The sequence below is a fragment of the Larus michahellis genome, chromosome 9 (assembly GCF_964199755.1).
Source record: "Larus michahellis chromosome 9, bLarMic1.1, whole genome shotgun sequence".
Taxonomy (NCBI): Eukaryota; Metazoa; Chordata; class Aves; order Charadriiformes; family Laridae; genus Larus; species Larus michahellis.
Genome location: NC_133904.1, coordinates 29,035,897 through 29,057,981, shown reverse-complemented (window position 1 = coordinate 29,057,981; position 22,085 = coordinate 29,035,897). Strand labels below are relative to the sequence as shown.

General features: G+C 42.6%; 1 protein-coding gene across 6 annotated transcripts in view; it reads right to left on the bottom strand.

Annotated features, from left to right (window-relative positions):
- TAF1 (TATA-box binding protein associated factor 1) overlaps window positions 1-21,992 on the bottom strand; it is a 33,642-nt gene extending 11,650 nt beyond the window's left edge. For 2 of the 6 annotated variants that reach the window (XM_074599753.1, XM_074599752.1), the window contains exons 1-29: window positions 21,816-21,992; window positions 21,558-21,675; window positions 20,834-20,950; window positions 19,731-19,850; window positions 19,053-19,294; window positions 16,868-17,086; window positions 16,213-16,434; window positions 15,823-16,024; window positions 14,054-14,170; window positions 13,486-13,653; window positions 11,741-11,868; window positions 11,515-11,622; window positions 10,514-10,687; window positions 10,237-10,410; window positions 10,048-10,152; window positions 9,168-9,368; window positions 8,124-8,265; window positions 7,227-7,357; window positions 6,590-6,670; window positions 6,027-6,176; window positions 5,753-5,872; window positions 5,398-5,573; window positions 4,463-4,704; window positions 2,989-3,202; window positions 2,556-2,721; window positions 2,176-2,387; window positions 1,830-1,938; window positions 1,525-1,623; window positions 637-814 (exon numbers count right to left, since the gene is read on the bottom strand). In XM_074599753.1, coding sequence (XP_074455854.1) covers window positions 637-814; window positions 1,525-1,623; window positions 1,830-1,938; window positions 2,176-2,387; window positions 2,556-2,721; window positions 2,989-3,202; window positions 4,463-4,704; window positions 5,398-5,573; window positions 5,753-5,872; window positions 6,027-6,176; window positions 6,590-6,670; window positions 7,227-7,357; window positions 8,124-8,265; window positions 9,168-9,368; window positions 10,048-10,152; window positions 10,237-10,410; window positions 10,514-10,687; window positions 11,515-11,622; window positions 11,741-11,868; window positions 13,486-13,653; window positions 14,054-14,170; window positions 15,823-16,024; window positions 16,213-16,434; window positions 16,868-17,086; window positions 19,053-19,294; window positions 19,731-19,850; window positions 20,834-20,950; window positions 21,558-21,675; window positions 21,816-21,941 — 4,561 coding nt within the window. In that variant the 5' untranslated portion in view covers window positions 21,942-21,992. Of the gene's footprint in view, window positions 1-636; window positions 815-1,524; window positions 1,624-1,829; window positions 1,939-2,175; window positions 2,388-2,555; window positions 2,722-2,988; window positions 3,203-4,462; window positions 4,705-5,397; window positions 5,574-5,752; window positions 5,873-6,026; window positions 6,177-6,589; window positions 6,671-7,226; window positions 7,358-8,123; window positions 8,266-9,167; window positions 9,369-10,047; window positions 10,153-10,236; window positions 10,411-10,513; window positions 10,688-11,514; window positions 11,623-11,740; window positions 11,869-13,485; window positions 13,654-14,053; window positions 14,171-15,822; window positions 16,025-16,212; window positions 16,435-16,568; window positions 17,087-19,052; window positions 19,295-19,600; window positions 19,851-20,833; window positions 20,951-21,557; window positions 21,676-21,815 lie in introns of those variants that run through there. The other 4 variants (XM_074599754.1, XM_074599757.1, XM_074599755.1 and 1 more) reach the window with 4 other exon arrangements.
- Window positions 21,993-22,085: the final 93 nt, after the last annotated feature.

Sequence of the window (22,085 nt, the reverse complement as noted above, 5' to 3'; positions counted from 1 at the left end):
CATAAAATTGAGAAAATAAGTTCACAAGGAACTCCACGCCAATCTGTGTCTGGAAAAAAAAAAAAAAAAAAAAAAGGACAGACATGCATCATGTAGTCTACTGAAAACAATGTTTTGCTTAGCTTCACCCTATTTGAAGGGGATATACAGGACTTTGCTTAGTGCAGTTTGACTTAATACATGCACCAGTATAGAATCATAGAAGGGACCTTAAAGATTATCTAGTTCCAACCCCCCTGCCATAGGCAGGGACACCTCCCACTAGACAAGGCTGCTCAGAGCCCCATCCAGCCTGGCCTTAAAAACTTCCAGGGATGGGGCTTCCACCACCTCTCTGGGACAGAATCATAGAAATCTTCAGTTATTGGTAGGTCCTTAACCGAACTTCAGTTACTACATCACAGTCACCATTTAGTTATTGTTAAATGCTAGGGTCCACTTCTTTCCTATCTATGAATTAGCTCATTAACATGAATATAGTCTTTCAGGTATATATGGAAAAACATATGCTTATTGTTGCTATCTGACAGTGAATTTATTCTGTTGCTTTTGTTATTTCTAGAAGTAAAAGATCCACACCTCACACACGTACAACCTATTAGCAGAAATAGTTTCCCTGTGCTGTCAATAGCCTACCATTGTATGTCGCACTGTTCTTAACAATTAGTTCCAGATGTTCTCTGAACTCTTCTCGGGATGGGTACTGCCGCTTACGAACGTTTTCACGCAGGGTCTGTAAATCCATGGGCCGAGTAATAATCTTATAATAATCTTTGACAACTTTTGGATTTACAGGTGTATGAAAGGGGTATGTCTGAGGATGAAAAGAAAAAAAGTGAATGCTTATTAACACAGCACTTGCACAGCTAATTTCACTTTAACCTCCGCAGTTGAACAGGCACCAGCTTCAACCAATGTTGAATATGATAAGCTCAGAAGCTCAGCCCCACAATGGCTATCGGCTTCTTCTACAAAATATTCTTTAACACCATTATACGAAGAAAAATCTCACAAAGAATTCTCAGAGGGTATTTTTGGTTATGCAGCACAAAAACCAAGAAACTGAACTTTAAATTCTTATTTTAACTCAAATCTTTCATTTAATATTTTGTTCCAAGTAAAATCTGGTCAGAAACAGGGAAGCACACAATTTTCTCCGGCGTCACATATATAAAAGTATTGCACACTGCTACATTGAGCGTTACGCATATTTTTCTGGTTTTGTTGAAAAGAACAACAAAAACAAACAAACAAAAAACCCTCACACATCCCAGACTCTGAATATGTATCCATACAGAACTATTCAACATTATTTTCTGATATGGACGTTTTCATCTCAAAAAGATTCTGAGCTGAGATAATTTAGGAAATATTGCACACCAACTGTGTGCAGGGCAGGGGCGACAGGGGTGGCACACCACTCATCTGAGAAAAGCCTAGCATAATTTTGCTGTCTACAATACATAACGTACTTCAATCATATTGCTTAAGACACGGGTTTTTGGTCTCATGGCTTAAACTTACATTAGGAAGATCCCTTATGTCATTGATGATGCCCTCCAAGATGGATGACAGTGTCACCATGGGATCTGTTCGCCGTCGGTGGATAGATTTATGAGGACGCTAAAGAAATCAGAGGAAGAAAAATTAAGGCTGTTCCAAGATGCAAAACATCTACCCACAGAAATCCTAGGCAATTCAGTGTATTAATTTACTGGACAGGTATCTGTGTTGCACACGGAGGATGCTCAGGAGTAGTAAAGAAACTGGCCAGTTGGTACAAACAGAAATAGAGATGCTGCAAGCAGCTCTGTAACACCTTCACTCACATTCAGATAATCACAGTGAACAGTTGTCCCTACTCGCCGTTTCTTCTTTGGAGGAAGCTGCTGTTTAGGAAACTTCAGGACCAGTGATTTCCTGCGAACCTCATCCGCACTAGGTAAAAACAAAATAGTGTAATAGTTTCTCCAACCCTCTTATGAGTCAAGACCATTTGTCCCCCAGTACTGGCTCTGGTCCATAATACCAAATACACAATCAAAATACTGTAATAATAGTCTATGTAAAGCCCTGTCACTTTATTCCTGTGATTAATATACACATGAGTACCCTGCACTAAGCTCTAAATGAGTTTTTCTTACTACCCCTTGGTATCTCTGCTTCTTCCCTTACCTCTCAATCAGTTGTTTTCCCAGGACAATTTTTGTTCCTTCTACTTTGATGAGTTCTTCATTGTCATTGTGAATGACTGTTTTTTCCAGCTCTTCCTCCTGCTCCTCTGTCATTGCAACAGGATTAGAAGGTGGGGCATTTGTTTGGTAGTAAAGAGGGCAGAACTTATTAGTCCTCATATGGCCAATTGCACCACATGCTCCACATTTTAGCTGCAAAAATGTAAGAAAGATGACAGATCAGAATTCATACATAGTCTCCTAGTTTAGAGGCAGAGCATCATTAAAATGCCCTAGTCAGACCTTTACTACAACACTAGAACTGAAAACTTCTCTAATACCCAAGACCCGTTAGTACGCTTTGCGTATGGATGTGTTTACTTTCAAGTCTGGACGCTCTTTCATTTTCTTGGGCTTCTTTTCTGGAGGGCCCTTGAGTTTCTCTTTTTCTTGGTTGCGTTTTAACCGCCGTAATTGTTCCTGGATCCTGCGCCGCTCCTTCCGCATTTCCTCACGGTGCTGTTCGTCAAATAGAGCAAACTTTCGTCTGGGAAAAGAACAAACAAACAAGCCACACAAGTTTTTCATCTGAGTTGATGATTTACCAGGTACTCTTCTGCCAGGCCAATCACTGCACAAAATTCATAATATTCTCCAAATGGACAGCCATTGAATCTCTCTCTCTCTCTCTCCCTCTCCACAATTAGAGCTCTGGGGTTCTACACTCAATTCTACATTTCTTCATAATGTCAACAGAATGAAATACTCTACATGCAAAGTTAAAAAGAAAAAAAAATAATCACGTAGGTCTTACATGAATTCTTCATCCTTGGTAGTCCGTATTCGGCAGTAAGCATCAATGACAGCAGGCTTCCGAACTGTCTCGCACCTCACGTATTCTTTCCCATCCTCATCTCTAAATGTGCGATAGATTTTGAGGCGGCGGCCAGTGGCAGAGGAATTAAGGCTGGTTACAGAGGCAGTGTCATCATCTTTGTGAGAGTTTGCCGAGGCTCCTGAAGCTGATGCTATAACAGAGCGTTTTATTTACTTTTAATTTCTTTCACCTTATAGGAACATCATTGTTTAAATACAGAAGATAGTTTTGGCTTAAAAACTTCCAAGACACAAATTCAGGAAAACTAAAGCAATACAAGTCTTTCTCTTGCTTGTTTGTGTTCTCTTATCATGACATATATCAATCTCAAACAAAGTTAAAATACTGAATTATCCACGTGGATTATAAAGCCAGAAGGAACAGCTAGTCACCAAGGACCCGCATGCGCCTAAGTGCAACCTGTAAGGCAACTGCAACATGGCTCTGCAGATTGCTTATCGTTAACAGTGGTTTTGATGATAGGTATGGAGATCTGGCAGAAACTGAAGGTCAACAGTCATCCAGTTCTCCAACTGGTGTTACAACCAGTTAGCTAGATTTGTTTTGGTTAAGAGATTTTGTTCAAGATAACACTGGATATCTTTTCATAAGGCAACGATCATCAGCAAATCTTCCACATATCCCTTACTAAATTCTTCCAGTAGTCATTTAATTAGTGATTTGTTCCCAACCTGGGTTTCCAATAGCAACAATAACATTGACCCAGATGCTGCAGAGCTCAACTTTGCGCGTACAAACGTGACAAGTAACAGTGGTCATGAACACCCTCATACAGACATAAGTTCATTCCCAGGTCAAACACTTTTACCTGCCAGTATAAGGATGTGTCACGTTCTCTGTTGGAATGCGCTTAAAATAAACATATCTCCAGGAGATCCAAATCTGGCAGCTGCCCAGTTACCTCCCAAACACAGTGCTACAGCACACAGTATAACAGACGCTGCTGTCAGCCTACATATCATGCATATCTGTTTCACCTACATAGCTGTGTTTACACACAAGATGTAATTACAGTACCAGAGGCTGGTCACAGAACTATTTGCGAACACATCTTGAGAAAACTACTCAAAAACAACCCACCCACCTCACCCAAAAAAAAAAAAAAAAAGGGGAAACTTAAGCAGCAAGCAGCAGTAAATATCTAAAGAAATACCAGAGTGAGTTCACAGATCAAAATAAGCAGAGCTATGAAGCAAAGAAAACACTTTAAATGCATTTTCAGCCAGTAACTGCTCAGGAGAAGGAAGAAGCCCCAGATAAGCATGCCTGTACATTCGCCCTGTAAGGAACCCACACTCTACTCTGAGAAGGCAGATCAGCACACTTTGCAGCCTGACCCAAAGTTCTGCATCCCCTTCCCAGGCACGTTCTGGTGGTTGCAGTTACTTACACAGCCCCTTTTTGTCTCTCCTGTCCTTTTTGCCCCTCTCTTTGTCATTGCCACTGTCTTCTCCCAGAAGCATCCTTTGCAATTCTTTTCGTTCCTGCTCTTCTCTTTCCCGAGAGAGCTGAGAACTAGTTTTCTTGTTCTGTAACATGTTCTCAATATTCTTTCCCATCTCTTCAAAGTCACTGTCTTCAGCTGAGCTGCTATCTGTGTCTGTTGACAGGATCTCAGTGGATTCCAGAACCCTGAAATAGAAGGCACCTTGAAAGTTAGTTAGTTCCTCTCCCTCCTCCCCTCTGCATAAAATCAGCCCGTTACCTTCCCAGAAGGTAAAAATGACACAAAGGTTTGAAAATGATGTTGCAAATCACTAGTACAAGAATAGGCACAATATATCCCCATCTCAGTCCTCCTGTATTCCCCATGTCCAAAAGATCAATTGTTCCAAGCCAATCTTCTCCAACAAGTTGATCTCTTCATCATCAACAGCACTATATTGCCTCCCTGCTCTCAAGCCTTGGGCCACAACAAGGAATAATGCATGAATTCTTCCGGCAGTTCTAAAGAATGGGACATAAAATTGGTAGCTGCTACCCAAGAGAGAGATGGCAAACTGCGGAAAGAGGGATAGATGGAAGGAAATGAGGGTGAACTACTGATCTGTGAAACAGTGGAACTTCTCATGCCAGTATACGTGGCAGACTATGCAACTCATTCTACCTTTCCAAAAGGTTTACGACAGCAAGACACTTAAGGCTAAGCCATAAGTTTCTATTAATAGCCAAAGCCCTCTCTCAGTGCTGTATTTTGTGGGCCCAACCAGTCAAATCAACATCTACAGCACTACGTATCGGTGAGCCCCAGGCATACATACTTCTGGACTTTTAAGGTGGGGACAGGGTGGGGTTCAAGGCTGTAAACATTAGATAAGAACTTACTTATTTTGTAAATCAAAGATGCGCTGACACTCTTCTTTGTATCTCTCCTGATGTTCTGCTACAGAAAACCGAGACCCACGCGCAAATTTGCTCATAGGACCTTCCCCTGAACGAGCCTGCTCTGTAGACATCGTACGTACCACATCAATCACTTCCCACCGGGACAGCTTCTTTATCTGGAAAGAGGAAGACAGACTAGAAATGGATTTAGAGACATACAACTGAGGTAGCTGACTGTGGATTTCAACTCCTTTCTACACAAGGTCAGAGTAGAAAAGTGTATGTCCCTTCCACCATCAGCTGCTGAATCCCTTAGTGAAGAGTACTCTGTAACCTGCTCCAGGTTCATGCTCACCTCCTCTTCAGGCACTCCAAATTTACGCAGAAGCTGTTTGGCATTTTTGAGAGAAAGTCGGCGCAGATCAGCATCTGTCCCAGTCACTGTCTTTTTCACCGGCTGAGGTTCTTTATCATCCTATTCAGAGGAAGATGCAGCCTATTAATGTCATCACATAACACACAGGCTCATCTTCTGATATTTTCTCTTCCTGATGCCCCGTATGTACTCCATTTCTCCAACATCACTTTCCAGTTATCGCTCCTTTTCAACCCAGCCTTGGGAGCCATACCTTCTGCTGAGTTGGTTTGTTTGGAATCTTCACATAAGAAAATCCTTCACCACAACCAGTAGGATCTGCTACACCAGTCACTTCTAGGAGGCACTTGCCCTTCATAGCAGCGATGAAGGCTCGTGTGGTGTTCCATGGAGCTGTGCGCACCTGCCAGGAAGAAGAGAAACATGCCTTCACAATCCTGCTACCATTGAGGAGAATTCCAAGCTTTTTATTTTGGATTCTTACAGTCATACTGAGAACTTTTCAATTGACATGATGAGGGTGAATTCTGCTTATTGATCCTTCAGCTGCCCTGATAAAACCTCAGTGAAGAACCAAAGTGCTAGATAATTCACACAAAAGCCATTTAAGGCAAAAAGTCTAGTCCTGAAAGAGCTGTCAAGAAGGATCCCTAAACAGAGGTATAAGCTTGGCAGCAGAGTTCCCAGGAAAGCCGCAAGAACATTTGACCTACTGAATCCTACTTTAAACACGCCCTTCATATTAAAGACCTTGTTTCTCTCCTGCCGTGCAGATTTATATATTGGCATGCATGCTTATGCATTGCTCTACAGTACCTCATCATCGATCTTCATTTGGAAATCCTCTTCATTCTCCTCTTCTGGCGCAAAGAAGGATTTCTCCCCGTAACCTGCATCCTGCAGGGAAATATTAGGAAAAAATGAGAACCTGAAGTCTTAAAAAGGTTACTGGACAGAGAACTAGAAGCATGTTATGAATCTCCTGTGGAGATTTGTCACGCTGAACAAGCATGCTTCCACAGTTAGTTTTTTGCAAGATTCACTGTGACCCACAGTACCACAGATGTCAAGCTGCCCGGTATTTTGACAAACTCTATAGCTAAATACTGCATTGGACTTCAAAAAAAATAACCAGTCTCTCTCACAGCCACGTACTGGTTACTTTCTGCTGTAGAGCTCCCAGTAGAAACATAAGCCCTTTCTCGTACCTTCCCTTTGCTACCTTTGAGCGCAGTTAACTCAGTATCTAAATAATAGGTGGTAAGAATACGTCTCTCTAAAAACTTAACTCCCTTTTTACACAGCAGAAAACTTCACAAGTTGCCCAGTAGTCAGGTGCCTAATTTGCCTAGTTTACAGCAAATTTAGCTTTAGGTAGGAGATGTTACTTAGCCTCACCCTTCACAGAACTAGTTGTCAGTAACTTGCCTTATAGCCTACCAGGAGCGTTTACCTTCAGTCGCTGCTCAGCTGCAATCATGCTGTAATAAGCACAGCACTGTTCTGGGGATACCATTGCTCTGATCTCTTCCTCTGTCGGCAATCTGAAATCTGGCTTTAAGACCCACCAATTTGAGTCCATCCCTGAAAAATGCACAGATTAAACACCGAGTAGTTTCCCACAAACGTTGGATGCCATCATCATCTGTATTTCAAGATTTGGTACCCTGCTGCAATGCTGGCAAAAGGGGCAAGTATGACACATCTGTGACGCTTAGACCACTAAAAGTGATAGGGTTTTTTGTTCGTCATTTGTTTAAATCAATGTCCTCTAATTTAGCGCCTGTTTTATCAGCAAACTCTCCTCATTCGTGCTCATTCAATGTATAAACTACCTTACAAAAGCATTTAATGCACCTTTCACTACCTCACCTCAAACTACTTTTCCCCATGGCTAGCCTAAAAGGCTTTGCATTACCCACCTGTTTATCATTCTGCATACAGACAAATCAGAACTCAGGCTCTCAGAGCACTGTTAGATTCATGAAGATGGGACAAGCTTCTACTGGCATGTATTTGCTTGCAAAATACAACACAGCCATACACAGAGGGAAGGGAACGCGTATGTGTTGGTGTTGTACATTGTTACTTTACGAGTAAATCATTGCCCAGACTATTATAAAAACACAAATGTCCAAGCTGTAGTGATTTCTCACCATCAAGCACGCTTGTGCCAAAAGAAAGCATCCATTTATAAAAATTGGAACAAAAAAACCTATCAGATTACATTTCAGTTCTTCAAATAGATGTTTTCAAACATGGCTTATCAGGAGGAGATGTTGCCGCCTCCTGCTCTGTTTGGAACTCCAAGAGCAGCAAAGAATGGCTGATGTCCACACAAAATCTTTACCTGTGCGTTTGAAATCAGCACAAAGCTTTAGCCGCTTTCGGATGCTACTCTCTGAGTGCGAAGGAAAGGCCTTCTTAATATCTTCCATGCGAATTCTCCGAGGACGGTCTCTGCTTTTCCAGAAGAGGCGATAAATAAAAACCTAGAAAACAAGACCTCATTTGCGATGTCTGAAGAAAGAACAGAACAAACCTTCAAAAACAGTCTGACTTCTTCAGACTTCCTACTTAAAACCCAGCGTTTCTTATAAATTTACTTAAGATAAGCTTTCCAAGCCACATATCTGCTTCAGGCCCAGCTATTTTTTGAAAAGGAGATGTGGAAAAAAATATTTGTCTTGAAATTTTGCATTATCACATTAGAAACGTTCATCTTTTGGTACAGAAACTTGAACTCTGGGAGCAGCAGGGATTTTCCTGCTCTGAATTAAACTGACAGTAAATTACTGGAAATTTTCTCCAAAATCTAAATTTGGGTATATTTATTTGAACGGTCACTGACAGTCCCAAAGCTTAACTGCCTCGAGATCTAGGAAATCAGCAAAGATCTATGAAGCAACTCTCATTCTGTGCTATGGAATAGGACATAAGATCCTTTAAAATCCCTTAATTGGCTCTTAGTAAGACCCATGTAACTCATTTTATACGGCATAACCACTTCGAAGCTCATTCTAATTTCTTCCGTTTCCTACACTCTTATATAATCTTATAACCTTTTATTTTGGCTAATGAAAAGCCTCTATCATATATTCATCAGACAGGATGCATGTAAACAGAAGCAGCCTGCTATAAATTGTTGGTTAAATGACAACCAAAATGGTCTGTTATGTTTAACATCCAACTCCCATCGTGCTCTCACCTCACCAAAAAAACCCACAAAACCAAACCAAAACCAAAAGCTACCACAAAAAAAAAAAAAAAAAAAAAAGAGCCATAGCAGGGCAATGAGCTTCTCAAATCAAGTCTGTCCACATGAGGCCCGGGCCTATGCCAAGGGCTGTCTCCAAAGACCCCTCAGATCCCCAGACTGTCTCTTATCACATACCTGCAGAAAATCTCTGATATGGGTGTTAGCTCGTTTAGAGTTGGGACCAGGTACTTCATAAAGTGGGCACTCCTGACCAACTACAAAAATATCCACTAATTCTCGAACATAATAGCCTTGTCGTGTCCGGATAATCAGGAAATCCGTTTCAGGCATCTTATGTAAATAGATAGGGGCCCGGAAAAGGTTGTTTTCAAATGCCTAATAAAAGAAACAAATCAAAGTTAGAGAGTCAGGTTTTAATCGAATTTTCTGTAACTCCATCTACAAAAAAGATCTTAAAAAGAACACTAAAAAAACCCCAGTAATTCCGGTGGTACACTATCATTTATGTCACAATATATGTAGATGTGCAGTCAGAACATTCCTTCTTTGCATTATGCAGAGAATAACCAAGGATGAAGCACGAAAGTATAAGAAAACCTAGAACAAATGCAGAAAGAGTTTGAAGGCCTCTTTGGACTGGCCTTTAAGGAGGTACTTTAAAAAGCGATAGAAAGAACACATATGCAAAAGAACACTATAACCACAGCAACCAGCCCAGGACACATGCACAGTCTGGGAATGGGAGAAGGCAAAGACTGAAAACAGTATTCCTAATGCCATTACAGAGCAAAGCAGCCAAGACTCACTTCCTGCAATTCCAATCAGTCCTACAACAATTCTTAAAAAATATACAACAGAGATATTATTTTTTTTTTAAAAAAAAAAAGAACTTAATTATTATCAGTAAACAAAGAGACTTAAACTGGAAATTAAACTGAATCTGGTTTCTTTTTGGAAGTTGAGCATTATTCATGATTCAATAAACAGGGTATGAAACATTCTGCCTGTTAGTCCACATTCAACTTCTCCGTCTTCTCATGCTTGCTTTTCTCACCTGCAGTAACTGGCCTGGATGCAGAGAACCCAGGAACGGAGAAGTGTGACAATAAACAGTCTCTCCATATTTACAGTCTGGAGCTCCCGGATCTTTGCCAGGTTTCTGCAACGTGCAACAAAAGTGCAGTTAGCACTCAGCGAGAAGCAGAAGAAAATCACTGTCCAACAGCAAAACCTGCATACTCACCCTTTTGTAGTAATTTTTAATCTTTGTTGCCATGCCAACCTGCATCATTAAAGGGGCGTTTTCCTCACTGTATTCAGCAAGGATGAGATCTCCATCCTTGCCAGTTAGGTCTTGTGGTGTGCGCATGAAGAACATTTCGCCCCCGCCAGAAGCCTGACGCTCCTGCTCTCTCATCTGTGCCAGTGAAGAGACAGTGTTAGGAAAACAGCACATCAAACAGATCTGCTGTGCAAACGGAGCCACAGCAGACATCAGATACAGAGAAAAATTACTGTACCTTGGCTTTCTTTTTTATGTGCTTCAGCAGAGGTTGCACAGCATGGGGGCCTGGTTGGGACAAGGCACCAAAAGAGTATTTCTTCAGGGGAGGCCGGTGAAATTGTCGGAGCTTCATAGGACCCATATGGGTGGGAAAGAACGGCTGGCGAAGTTCCACTGCTGGGATTGAGTGCTAACACAGGAACAAATGCGTGTTAAGAAGGACACGTATCATCTCAAAACCAAGATCACCCTCCTATCCTGCTAACCCTTACACAACAGAACCTAGTAATATTTTTAGGTCTGCTAGCAGTGATACTAGTGCACTGAAATTCACTTGTTATCATACATGTTGCCTTTTGAAAGTGCGTAGATCCATATATAGATCTTTCCTTTCTGTACAGAGACAACTTTAATTGTACTATTTCAAATGACACCCAATGAGAGGATTTTTTTACTAACTAGGAGCATGCAAAGCCATTATCCCTATCAGTGGGAGAGAAGCGCATTTGGAATTAACATAAATTTTTCCCATTACAGAAGAGGCTGGAATCAGAGGATGTTTTAGAAGAGGTCACTGAATACCACAATGAAGGAAGAAAAAAATATCACCTCTTCAACCAAGGCTAGTGAGCAGTAGTTCAAATTGATCATTATCTAAATTATTTTTATAATATCCAGATTAAAACACACACTAGTAGCAGAAAGTACAGCCTCACCTTTTGACTATCTGCACCACTTTCCCCCCTCCCACTGCTGCTTCAGAAAGCGACACCAAACAAAAGCAGGGCAAGTATGATACAGCAAGATTCAGCACCTAAACTTCAATTTGATGGGGCAATCACAAAAATTTAGTTCAAACTCCTTTCTAATCATTTTAATTAAACAACATTAAAAATCTCTCTCATGAGCACTTAACTGACCTGCTGTAATCCAAATTCTGTTTTTCTACAAATCCTAAATCATACTTTCTGCTAGAAACCTCCCAAGACAGTCTATAGGCAACACTACTGTGACTACCTGAATGATGTTGCCTCCAAAGGTTCCTCGAAGTCCCTGCTGTTTGGGGTAGTAAAACTCGTCATTGGAGAGGTTCCAGGGATCCTTCACTTCTGGCTGAGACATGTTCTAATTCAATTTGAAACACAGAGAGAGAGGTGTCAGAAAAAAACCAAATACCCAACCACTAAAAATCACTCCTTTTCATGTCATTCCCAAACTGCAAGGTGCTAAAGCTTATGCTGACCTGCTGTGGTTCTTCCTTGATGACGCCTGTTTTTCCCAAAAGGATTCGACTCTTCTTCAGAGAAGATTCTTTCTTGTTCTCCTTGGATGGAGAGTTCAACGTCATTTCTTCCTTTTCATCAGGAATTTCTAAAAGCACAAGCAATCACACTGTAGGGCACTTGTCCTAGGGTTCCCTTTTCAGCACCGCAACCTCCTACTGAGCTACAGCTTGGTCCAGACATTTTAGCCTTTTTATTCAGTTTCTGGGATGACTGTCCTCCTTCTACACTCCTCGCCCTTTTCTTCCATACAGGTTAATATGAAACAAGCTCAACAAACACAGAAAAGCTCCATGCTTAAATCTCTACCTTGCCTTCTTCAGCAGTGAGTAGATTTGAGTGGGAGGAGGGCAACTGCAGGGATTGCTTGGGGTATCCACTGTCAACACAAAATTTACTAAAAATCTAATTGATGAAAGTACAAGAAATGGCACCTGTTCTGCCAAAGCTATTCTAAAGAGCTGAGAGTTAAGGCAACAGGAGTGCCAATGCTGCTTCTGAACTACATGTCTTAATAATCTTTTTCTTTTCCACATGTATACAACACAAAAGTAAGTCTGAATCCAAAGACAACATGTACCTGCACCCAGAAGGGATTCATGAAAAATTCCAGGAAAGTAGTATGAATTTTAGAAGTTAACAGTTTGTGAAGCATGCATTCTCCAAATAAGATTTTCGTGTGAGAAGCAGAGCCTAGTGACATGGGCTTGGTAAATGCCATATCAACTTAATACACAGATCTCATGTCACTCTATATAATACAGAGTAGTAGTTTGTAGCAATGACCTTTGTCGCTATGTATACAAACATCTGCAGTTTTGTGGTCTATTTCAGACTTGGAAAGAAAATACTGCGAGTCTCTTTGTCTTTACTTTAACCAAACTCAAATTCAGAGTGATTTTCAAAGTTGCTGGCTAATACGAAAACGTTCCAATCAATATATATAGAAATTCTTATAACTGACCCACCTTCCTGAGGAAGGAAATGCAATCCAGGTCATACAAAAGTGTAGCAAGCTATGCCCATCCTTAAATCACGTAAGGCTGCTTAAAGATTACCAACACATAGATCTAAGACAAAGTGGTGGGTTTGGTGGTCCATATAGGACAAAAATCTCTCCAGCTTGTAGGAATGTAAACAGGAAGTACAGTCAAGCCAAACTGAGTAAAGCAAAGCAAACACTGAGTAAGTTTGTAGCAGCAGCAAAAATGCTGACAGGTCTTATGCAAAGTCATTGCTCCCATGTGCCATTACAATAGCCTGAAAGACGCTTAAGGAATCTGCTTCTTCAGGCTTTGAAAGCGAGCCATGCTGAGAATGGCACAGGCCAGTCTGTGGTTTACTTGTATACCTTCCCTCTTCAAATCAATATGCCTGCAAGTAAAATTAAGACAGTTGCTTCTAAAACACACCAAAAGTCAGATTAATTATGTTAAATTTAAGTTTCAGGGCATTAATTTTTACTCTCATGTTACTGCTTTTAACTTGGGAGCTGAAAGTATATTAGCGTTGACGCCTTCTGCTTAGGCCTTTGATTAGGCAAATTATGATAATTAGGCAAATTATCTTCAAAAGCCAGAACAAAGAAAGACCGTAAGTATTGCCCCAGTCCATTTATTCCATTACAGTGTGACTATAAATCCTTGCTTCCATTTCCACTTGTCTTTTCCCATTTGAGTCAAATTTCTGGATGCCATAAACATACCTAGAATTATGTTTTCATCGTTTGGATCAAGTGTTAAGACAGGGGGATCCAAATAGGTTTCCATGGCCTGATCATCCCAGATGATATTGTCTTCCCAACGGCCATATACTAACTCTTCATTATCAATCGGGAAAATAGAGTACCAGGGCTTGTCTTCATCCAGGGAAACTGCAACAATCATAAGGTAGAATCCTTAAGAGTTTTATACACCATCTTGACAGAAAAACATTTCAGAGCTCATCCCCGTATCTTATTCCCTCAGTCTTCCCCATCTTTCAGGGCTTTCTGAGGCAGGACCTCTAAAAGGCAAAAGAAAATTCATCTTGGAAGCAAAGTGGAAGCAGAGCCCCAAGTCTCAGCTTTACCAACGCTTAGAGATTTTGCTCCACTGAAACACAGAGAACCTCCAAGAATGAAACAGGGCCTCTAGCTGGTTTTAGAGCAAACAAGTATCGCTTTTATCTACACCTTGCTGCCAAAAAAGGACCCTGCTATTACACAGAACACAAGTCTATACAGAAACGTGTCATACACCTATTCATAGGCCAAAGACTGACGTCCTCATTACCTTGCTGTTCTGGGGCCTGCTTTTCTTTGCCCTTCGCTATACCTAGGACTCCTGCTACATTTGGCTTCTGCGCTAGTGGAATTGGTGGATTGAGCAAAGAGCCACTGCGGTTCAAACCTAGAGAAAAGGAAAACAGAAGTAAGGTTAGCTTGAGTGGGAGGGTTAGGGAGCACTGCATTGCCTTAAATCAGAACTTGGGGGTCGCATGGAGAGTGATTCCCAGCCTGAACCAGGATGGGCCTACTGCTCATATCACGAAGAGTGTCATGTGTCATTAGCATGGGTAAGACTTACGAAAACACATTCGCCCACAGCTTACTGCTGGAGTCTGCAGCATCTTCAAAGTTACGTTTGGCTTGCTCTGCATATGCTGCATGACAACGCATAAGGTACATTTCTATGTGGTCCCTATAAAAGTGAGCAGACAGTTGCTGTTGACAAAACGCTTGGTCTGGCCTCCAGCAGCTTCCTGTCTTATGCCAAAGTGTCACAGAAAAAAGGATGGCCAAGCAGACCTCAAGGAATAGTTCTGTGGAGGCAGCTTCTCCCAGGGCAGCCCAACTCACCTATGCTCACATGTCACTTGTGCCACTTCAGCTAATGCTTCTGGAAGATGTAAAACCCAACACATGTGAACAGACCAACCATGTTTAACTTGTTACTGTAGCTTTTGATGGGACCCAAACACAGCAAGCCCACGTCTGGATAGCTCAGGCACAACCGTGCTGAAAGCAAAATTGTTATAAAAAGCTATCTCCAACGCATCTACCCAACTACTCAGAGCGTCTTGTACTCATAGCTGAGCAATAAAGGATTGCCAATAGTACCCAGTAAAGACCGGACATTCCCATTAGTCTTTCCTTGCAGAAGCAGGATAACATATAACAGATGATAAACTCTCATTCTACACAAGCAATTTAAATTCAAAATGCATCTGTGTCTAAGAGAAAAGTCTGAGTCTTCTAAGAATTGTTACTTCCTATCTAGAAAAAGCAGAAGACCATTATTAGTTCAGGAGAAACTTCAGAAGACACTTACAAAATACTTTCAATTAAAAAAAAAAAAAAAAAACATATAAAGAAAATTCCATTGGCCTATAAACCACAGACATCTTAAGTCTAGCACTGCTTGATACTAATCATAGAATGGTTTGAGCTGCAAGGGACCAAGCCCCTGCCCTGGGCAGGGACACCTCCCACCAGACCAGGTTGCTCAAAGCCTCATCCAGCCTGGCCTTGAACCCCTCCAGGGATGGGGCAGCCACAGCTTCTCTGGGCAACCAGGGGCTCACCACCCTCACAGCAAAGAATTTCTTCCTGATATCTAATCTAAATCTCCCCTCTTCCAACTTAAAACCGTTCCCCCTCGTCCTATGGCTCCCCTCCCTGTTCCAGAGTCCCTCCCCAGCTTTCCTGTAACTCCCTTTAGGTACTGAATGCTACTATAACTGAAAAACAGGCTGAACAACCCCAGCTCTCTCAGCCTGTCTTCTCAGGAGCGGTGCTCCAGCCCTCTCCATCTCTGTAGATGGATTGATGCATCTGGTATTCCACATGGAGAGAAGAAAGCAAGAGCTGGTATTTTCTTTAACAGAAGGGACCTACTCTGTTTTTGGGAAGAAAATAAAAGTGTCAGAATTCTGAGCAGAGCTGTGATTTTGCCAAAAAAGATTCCCTGACGGGAAAAATTATGTTCTGTACTTGAGACGAAAGCATGCAATGAGTCAGCTCAACTACAGCAACTACAATTCATATCAGACCTTTGATTACCTTGTTGGGCATTGTAGGCAGTGGCATTTCTAGTCATGCTGGATGGCAGCCAGCCTGCCAAACTTGCCCGCTGTGTCTTAGTCCCTTTGTGCTTGACATCTTCTCCATTCCAGATAACATCATCCTCCCATTGGAGCTGTGTCACCATAAGGAAGTGCTCATCAGCTAGCAGATCATCCTTCTCATCCATCAACCCTGCATCCTGGAAGGAAAGAATAGTCAATGCAGGACTTCAAGCAACTTCTATACTTTTCAAACTAAAGGAGGAAACTGAAAGTCTCATTTTGCGTGGTGCACAACCACACACCGGCCCATCACTGAGCTCTCATAGTGCAACAATCCCCAGTGCCACACACATCTCCACACTTTCCCCCACAGTTCCCCTCTCACCCCCTCATCTGTGTGTCCTTTAACCTCCTGCTCCTCCTTCTTCTCTTTCAGCTTGAAACCGTAATCAAATCCACTGCCATCTTCAGGGATCCCCAGCATATCGTACCAGAGCTGTGCTGGGCCATAGCGCCATTCTGCCACTTTAGGCTTTGTATCTGTCACTTTGTCTATATCACCAGTTGACTGGGAAAATTTCGATTCCACAGGTGCCATCATGGTAATCTGAAGCACAGCAAAGGAGGGAATGGTTACACCAACGGCCTATCTAAGTGTCAGCAAGAGGTTTCTTCCTTCCAAGTTTCCCAGTTATTCTCGGAGGAGAAAAGTATTTCCAAGAAGTGCTTTTCCATACTTACTAGCTGTCTTAAGAATGTTCTGCAATTAGACTTCCAAGAACACAGATTTCTTCTTGACACAAAGAGGATAAGCTGTCCTATTGATTCTGTACCATGGATGCAGCCTTTTCAGTAAGAAGCAATCACCTGAAATCACTGACTAGTATCTGGAGAAGAGCTTCTGCACAGCTGGAATACAAGCCAACCGTGTCCTCCAGCTTTATTTTGGAGGAAAAGCTCTTTACTCTAAGAGTCGCAGTCCAATCCACTACTACCCCCAGTGCTAGCTGGCGACCCTCTCTAAGTCTCAGATATCCCACCTCATCATCTGAAAGGCACTGCTCAGGAGGGGGAGGAGCAGCAAACTCATATTCCCAAGGAGATTTTCCTTCCATTCCACTCTCAACTACAACTTCACCCTCCTGTATCTGCACTTCTTGTGCCAACTCCCGATGTTTCTTCTTGCGTTTCCTACGGGCACTACGCCAAACCGATGGAACGTTCTTTCCAGGGCCAAAGAGACGCAGGAAACGCAGCACCTAGAATAGGGAAAAAAAAAACAATAGGGTCAGAGAAAAGAAAATACTGTGGAATGCTTGTCTGTCTTTCCCTCACTTGAAAAGCAGTAATAAAAGACAGCACTCTGAAATCCAGAAGCTTGGCTTGTACTACAATCCCAAACCCTGATGTAATCAACAATCTCTTGGTTACATTTGGAAAAAAGTTTCTGATCCATCTGTTTGAAGGATACTTCCTTTTCAGAAAGATTTATTCTTAATTTCAAACATAAAGAAACTCAACAGAGGGAAGAAAGACTGCCTTTACATATTGGGCATGTTGTAAGACACCACCTGGAAATAATTATTTTCATTTTGAACAGTCCATAACCTTCAGACAGACACATGGAGATCAAAGAAGAGTTGATAAAATTATCAGCAAAGGAGACAAAGCTAGAAGACAGTTATATAAAGCAGAGGTTTCTTAAGCAACCAGATAAAATACCACGGTCCAGAAATAATACGCTCATTTTTATTTCCATCATAATGTAGTTCCCCTATATGCATACTGCATACCTCCAAAACCCGCACTAATGACAATGACAAACGTTCTCTTCTGTTTCTTCTACAATTACATCCTATTAATGTTCCCTGTTAACCTGTTACGCTGATCCCCAAAAGAAGTAATGTTTATACGACCACTCTGTCCATCTCTGCCCACATACATGTTTTCCATCTTCCCCAAACTCCCCCACATTACTTCTGAACCCTTTGTCCAGTTGCAATGACCTTTCACCAAGGCAAGGGTCTCAGACATAGTCAAGCTGCTAACAGTTTAATGAAACACAAAGTCTGCTTCTCCGCATGCTATTTTAGGTGGTTTCATCAAGAAAAACAGTGCTACGTTAAAAGGCCCATTCTCAGACATCAAACAGTCCTCATAGCCAAATCTACAGGACTTCAGGCTTTGCCAGCTCTAGATCTCATGAATTAATTAATGAAAAGTGCTCAGCATTAACAGTTTGCACTGATTTCTGCAGCCACTGGGCACGTTCAACACAGATCCAGTCCCTGACAATACATGTTGAGCATCAAAGACATGAGCACACCAACTGATACAAAATGCAGTAACACGGGAAACACCAAACGTGCAAAAGCCACAAGAGCATCCAGAAGGCTAACTTCTGAGCTAAAACTTCACCTAGATTTCTAATAGACAGAGGTTAGCCACATCATTAAGCATGACATTTAATTATGCAAATTGCTCAGCTCCTTACATAAAGCCTGTGATGGAGGCACACATAAGATCAAGTTATCCTGGCTTACAACCATCTGTTTGGCAACTATAAACTCATCTTTATTCTCCTTCCCCTCCCACATTTCCTCCCCTCTAAACAGCTTTAAAACTCCCAAAATAATTATTGAAATACATCAACTACATTTGCTATTTCAGAGCATGTAGGAAAGTATTGTAATGAATCCACTCTGCACAAAACACAATCCTTCTTTCAACCAACTTGTTATTGAGCTAATTTCTGATGCATGCTCAGAGCAGTTTTGAGGGAGGATTAAGTGAAGGATACAGATCACAAATTGTTGCAGGAAGAGCACGCCAAGTTCAGGACAGGATGAAAGGAGGAGCACATATTTGCCAGAAAAGCCAGAAAGCAGACCGATAGCATTATGTTATTTAATCATCTGGCAAAAGTATTCTCTGCTACCTCAGAATATCAAATCGACAAGCCTGTGCTATGGCCTCACAGAACAGCAAAACATTATTTCACACCCTGATTTATATGAAGCTTTTCAAGAGGCTCCTGCAAATGGCAGGAAAAGCATTACACATTAAGCAGTCTGGAAACAGCAGCACAGAGAAACTAAAAGAAGTCTGGAAGTGAGCAAGAACATCGATGCGATTGCTTACTACATACCCTGAATACTATACAATTCATATTTAGAGGGCTTACATGATACAGTTTCTGTCCCTTCCACATATCTCTTACGATACCTTGCCTGGTCGAAATTCCGGGAAGAGCTCTGTAACACTTGGCAACTGTTTGGTAGCATCTCGCTGCATGATTCCTGCAAGAGGAAGTGTGAGTTTGCCTTCCTTGGATTCTGCCTGCCTGGCTTCTTGAGGTCCCATCTCTGACTCAGAATCAGAGCTGCTGCTGAAATCCACCTTGTCGGAGGCAGCAGAGGAAGGAGCAATGATGGAGGGCAAAATGATACCGTCTCCATCTTCAGATACTACAATAGAACAAGCACCTTATAAACAAACAGGTTTCCTCCCTGTCCCCTAGTACAACCCCATAATGCCACATCTGCTATTTATACCAATTTATGCAAAAATTAAGCCTCTGCAGGTGTTATGAGTACCATTCTGGTTTAACCTTTCATTTTATCCTAAGCGTTCCAGGTGAATTTCCCAGCCACAACTGAGAGGATGAGATAAAAAAGCAGTTTCATCGTCAATGACAGTATTTTAACAATCACTGGAAATATAATATTTCACCCTACATTTCAGACAATCCTATAACATTGCATATCACCCACCTTCAGATGCAGTCTGCAGGCTGAATTTTGACGACGCGTGGTGCTTGCCGCAGAATGAACTGCTACACAGCAGTGCGTGCTTCCTTCAGACATTCATATTGCCAGAGAGAAGAAGAAAGTCCTCACTCACCGGTGGCAGCTGCATCCTTCTCATCTTCTTTCTTTCCGGGTACTGGAGGTGGTGGTGGCGGCGGCATCAACTTGGAATCAATATCCTCACAGTCGGCATCGTAATCATCCTCATCTTCATCTAACCAATCAGGAGACAAGACTACGTGTTAAGCAGGCAATAAAAGGGAACCTGGCACCCTTCTCATATACTACCTCATAACCATCCCAGCCTGATGAGAAGACCACGTCTTTGCATTAGTAAGGAGACCATTCTCCATTTTTTAACTAGATGCAAAAGTCTTACAAGTTCGGCTTCCTGCGCAAACTCATTTGCAAGACTGAAATTTAAGGAAGAGTAGGAAGGAGGGAAAAAGGCAAGCTGTCAGAAAAATGACTGAAGTACCTTAAAAAAAAAGAAGTATGTATTTTCTGCTATCACTTATTCACACTTTGCAGAGCAAATAAAGCTGCTAAAGTAAGAAAAATGTGGTTAAAAAGCCCAGGTCACCTTCACATCCCACTAACCACAATATGTCAACAGAAACGTTAAGTGTAAGGCAGCTTTAAGGAATATGCAAAAATTTAGCATTTGCACTAGCAGCTACCAAAAGGGAAAAGCTGCATGGTTTTGAAAATTGTTGTAGACCAGAGATCCCTGGGACTGACAAAAGAACCAAAGTGTCTTCTGCAGAAAGTAATTTCAGAAGAATTCAAGGGTAAAACAGTAGAGAGATATTAAAGTTGAAGTGACTCCCTAAGGGATCAGGGCCTTATCTCTGTCTTTGAGTAGGTCTGGCCTCCTGCTTAGCCCTCTTCTCCTAAGAACACAGCTTAAAGAAATATGAGCAGATATTGGGTATTCTCTGCAGGGGATCCCAGAGCAAAAGGAGGATCCTGGTTTCTCTTCTGAGCATAGTTTAACTCCAATGAGGAACTAATTCCTTAAAAAAGGAAGATACCAAGCAGTGGCTTCATCCAGTGAACACAGTTTCACAAAAGCTTATATTGGGTTCTGGAAACAAGGACTGAAAAGACACAACGTCACCCGTATAAGAGACTGTCAAGGCCCATTACCCCACAACACCTTCTACAGCCAGAGCTCCAACACTAACCCCCATTTACCTGGTCTTCGAGCTGGCTGCAGGCTGCCCATTGCCTGCTTATACCTGCGGCTCTCATCTTCTGCCACTTCGTTAATATCTGAATAATCAACAGCATCTTCTGTGCTCTTAACCCAGCCTACGAAGAAAAGCAATCTAGTCACACAAAACTTTATCCTAATATATATTACTAACTTCAGACTTCACTATCATAGGAATCCTTTCCTAAGCTTCCTTTCCTTAGAGAAACCAAAACATCTAATTAACATCTCCCATTGGAATATTCCCCCCCTCATTCCAACCAAAAGCTCCAAGAGTCCTGGTTTCCCCTAAAAATTGGTAAGTAACCAACTTTAGTACAAGGAACACCTTTCGCTTACTCACTGAAACTGTTCCACAAGCTCAGAAATAAAAAAACAGAAGAGACATAATAATACTGTACGCTAAACAAGCTTGTTTAACACAGGGGAAAGACAGAATAAACTTATTTATGCGGGAGGAGAAACAAATAAAAAAAAAAACTAACAAAAAACTGAAGAGAACAAGTACAAGAGCAACCGGGAAATAACATTGGATTCACTCTGGCAAGAAGGAGAAGGCAAAGCCTTTGCCAGAGGACCTCCGACCAGGTAACATCATGATATTCCTTGCAGCCCCTGATGACGTGGGTCCTTTCCTTCCTCTCCGGGGAGAGCTCTGATCCCACATCCCTCTGGCCTGGAGCTACAGGAACCCCAGTGCCTAACCTTCCTCGTCCAGGTGGACCCCGTCGGCCTCGGGGCTCTCTTCCTCGCTGGCGGTGATCTCGGTGATCAGGTTGCCCAGTCCCAGCACACCCAACCCGGCCAGGTGCTTCTTGGATTCCTGGGGAGACCAGAGCCACGTCCCAGACGGGAGGCTGCGGCCGGGCCGAGCCCTAAGCCCGCCTGCGGGGCCCCGGCCCGAAGCCTGCCCCGCCGACCCCCGGGCCGCGGCGGCGCCTCCCCGTTCCGACACAGCCCTACCTTGTCGAGGACACTGTCCCCCTCCAACTGCCCCGCCTCGTTGATGTTGCCGAAGAGGAACCCGGCCAGCGAGAAGGGCTCGGCGCGGCCGCCCTCCGCCTCCTCCTCGCTCTCCGAGTCCGACATCGCGGCGGCGGCGCGGAAGCGGAAGAGCCAACCCGGAAGCGGAAGCGCGGCCCAGCCGCCGGCTGAGGGAGCCCAGCCCACAGCGCCCCCGCGCGGCTCCGTCCCCCCACGCCCCTTCCCGCCCCTCCCCAGGAAGCGCGGAGG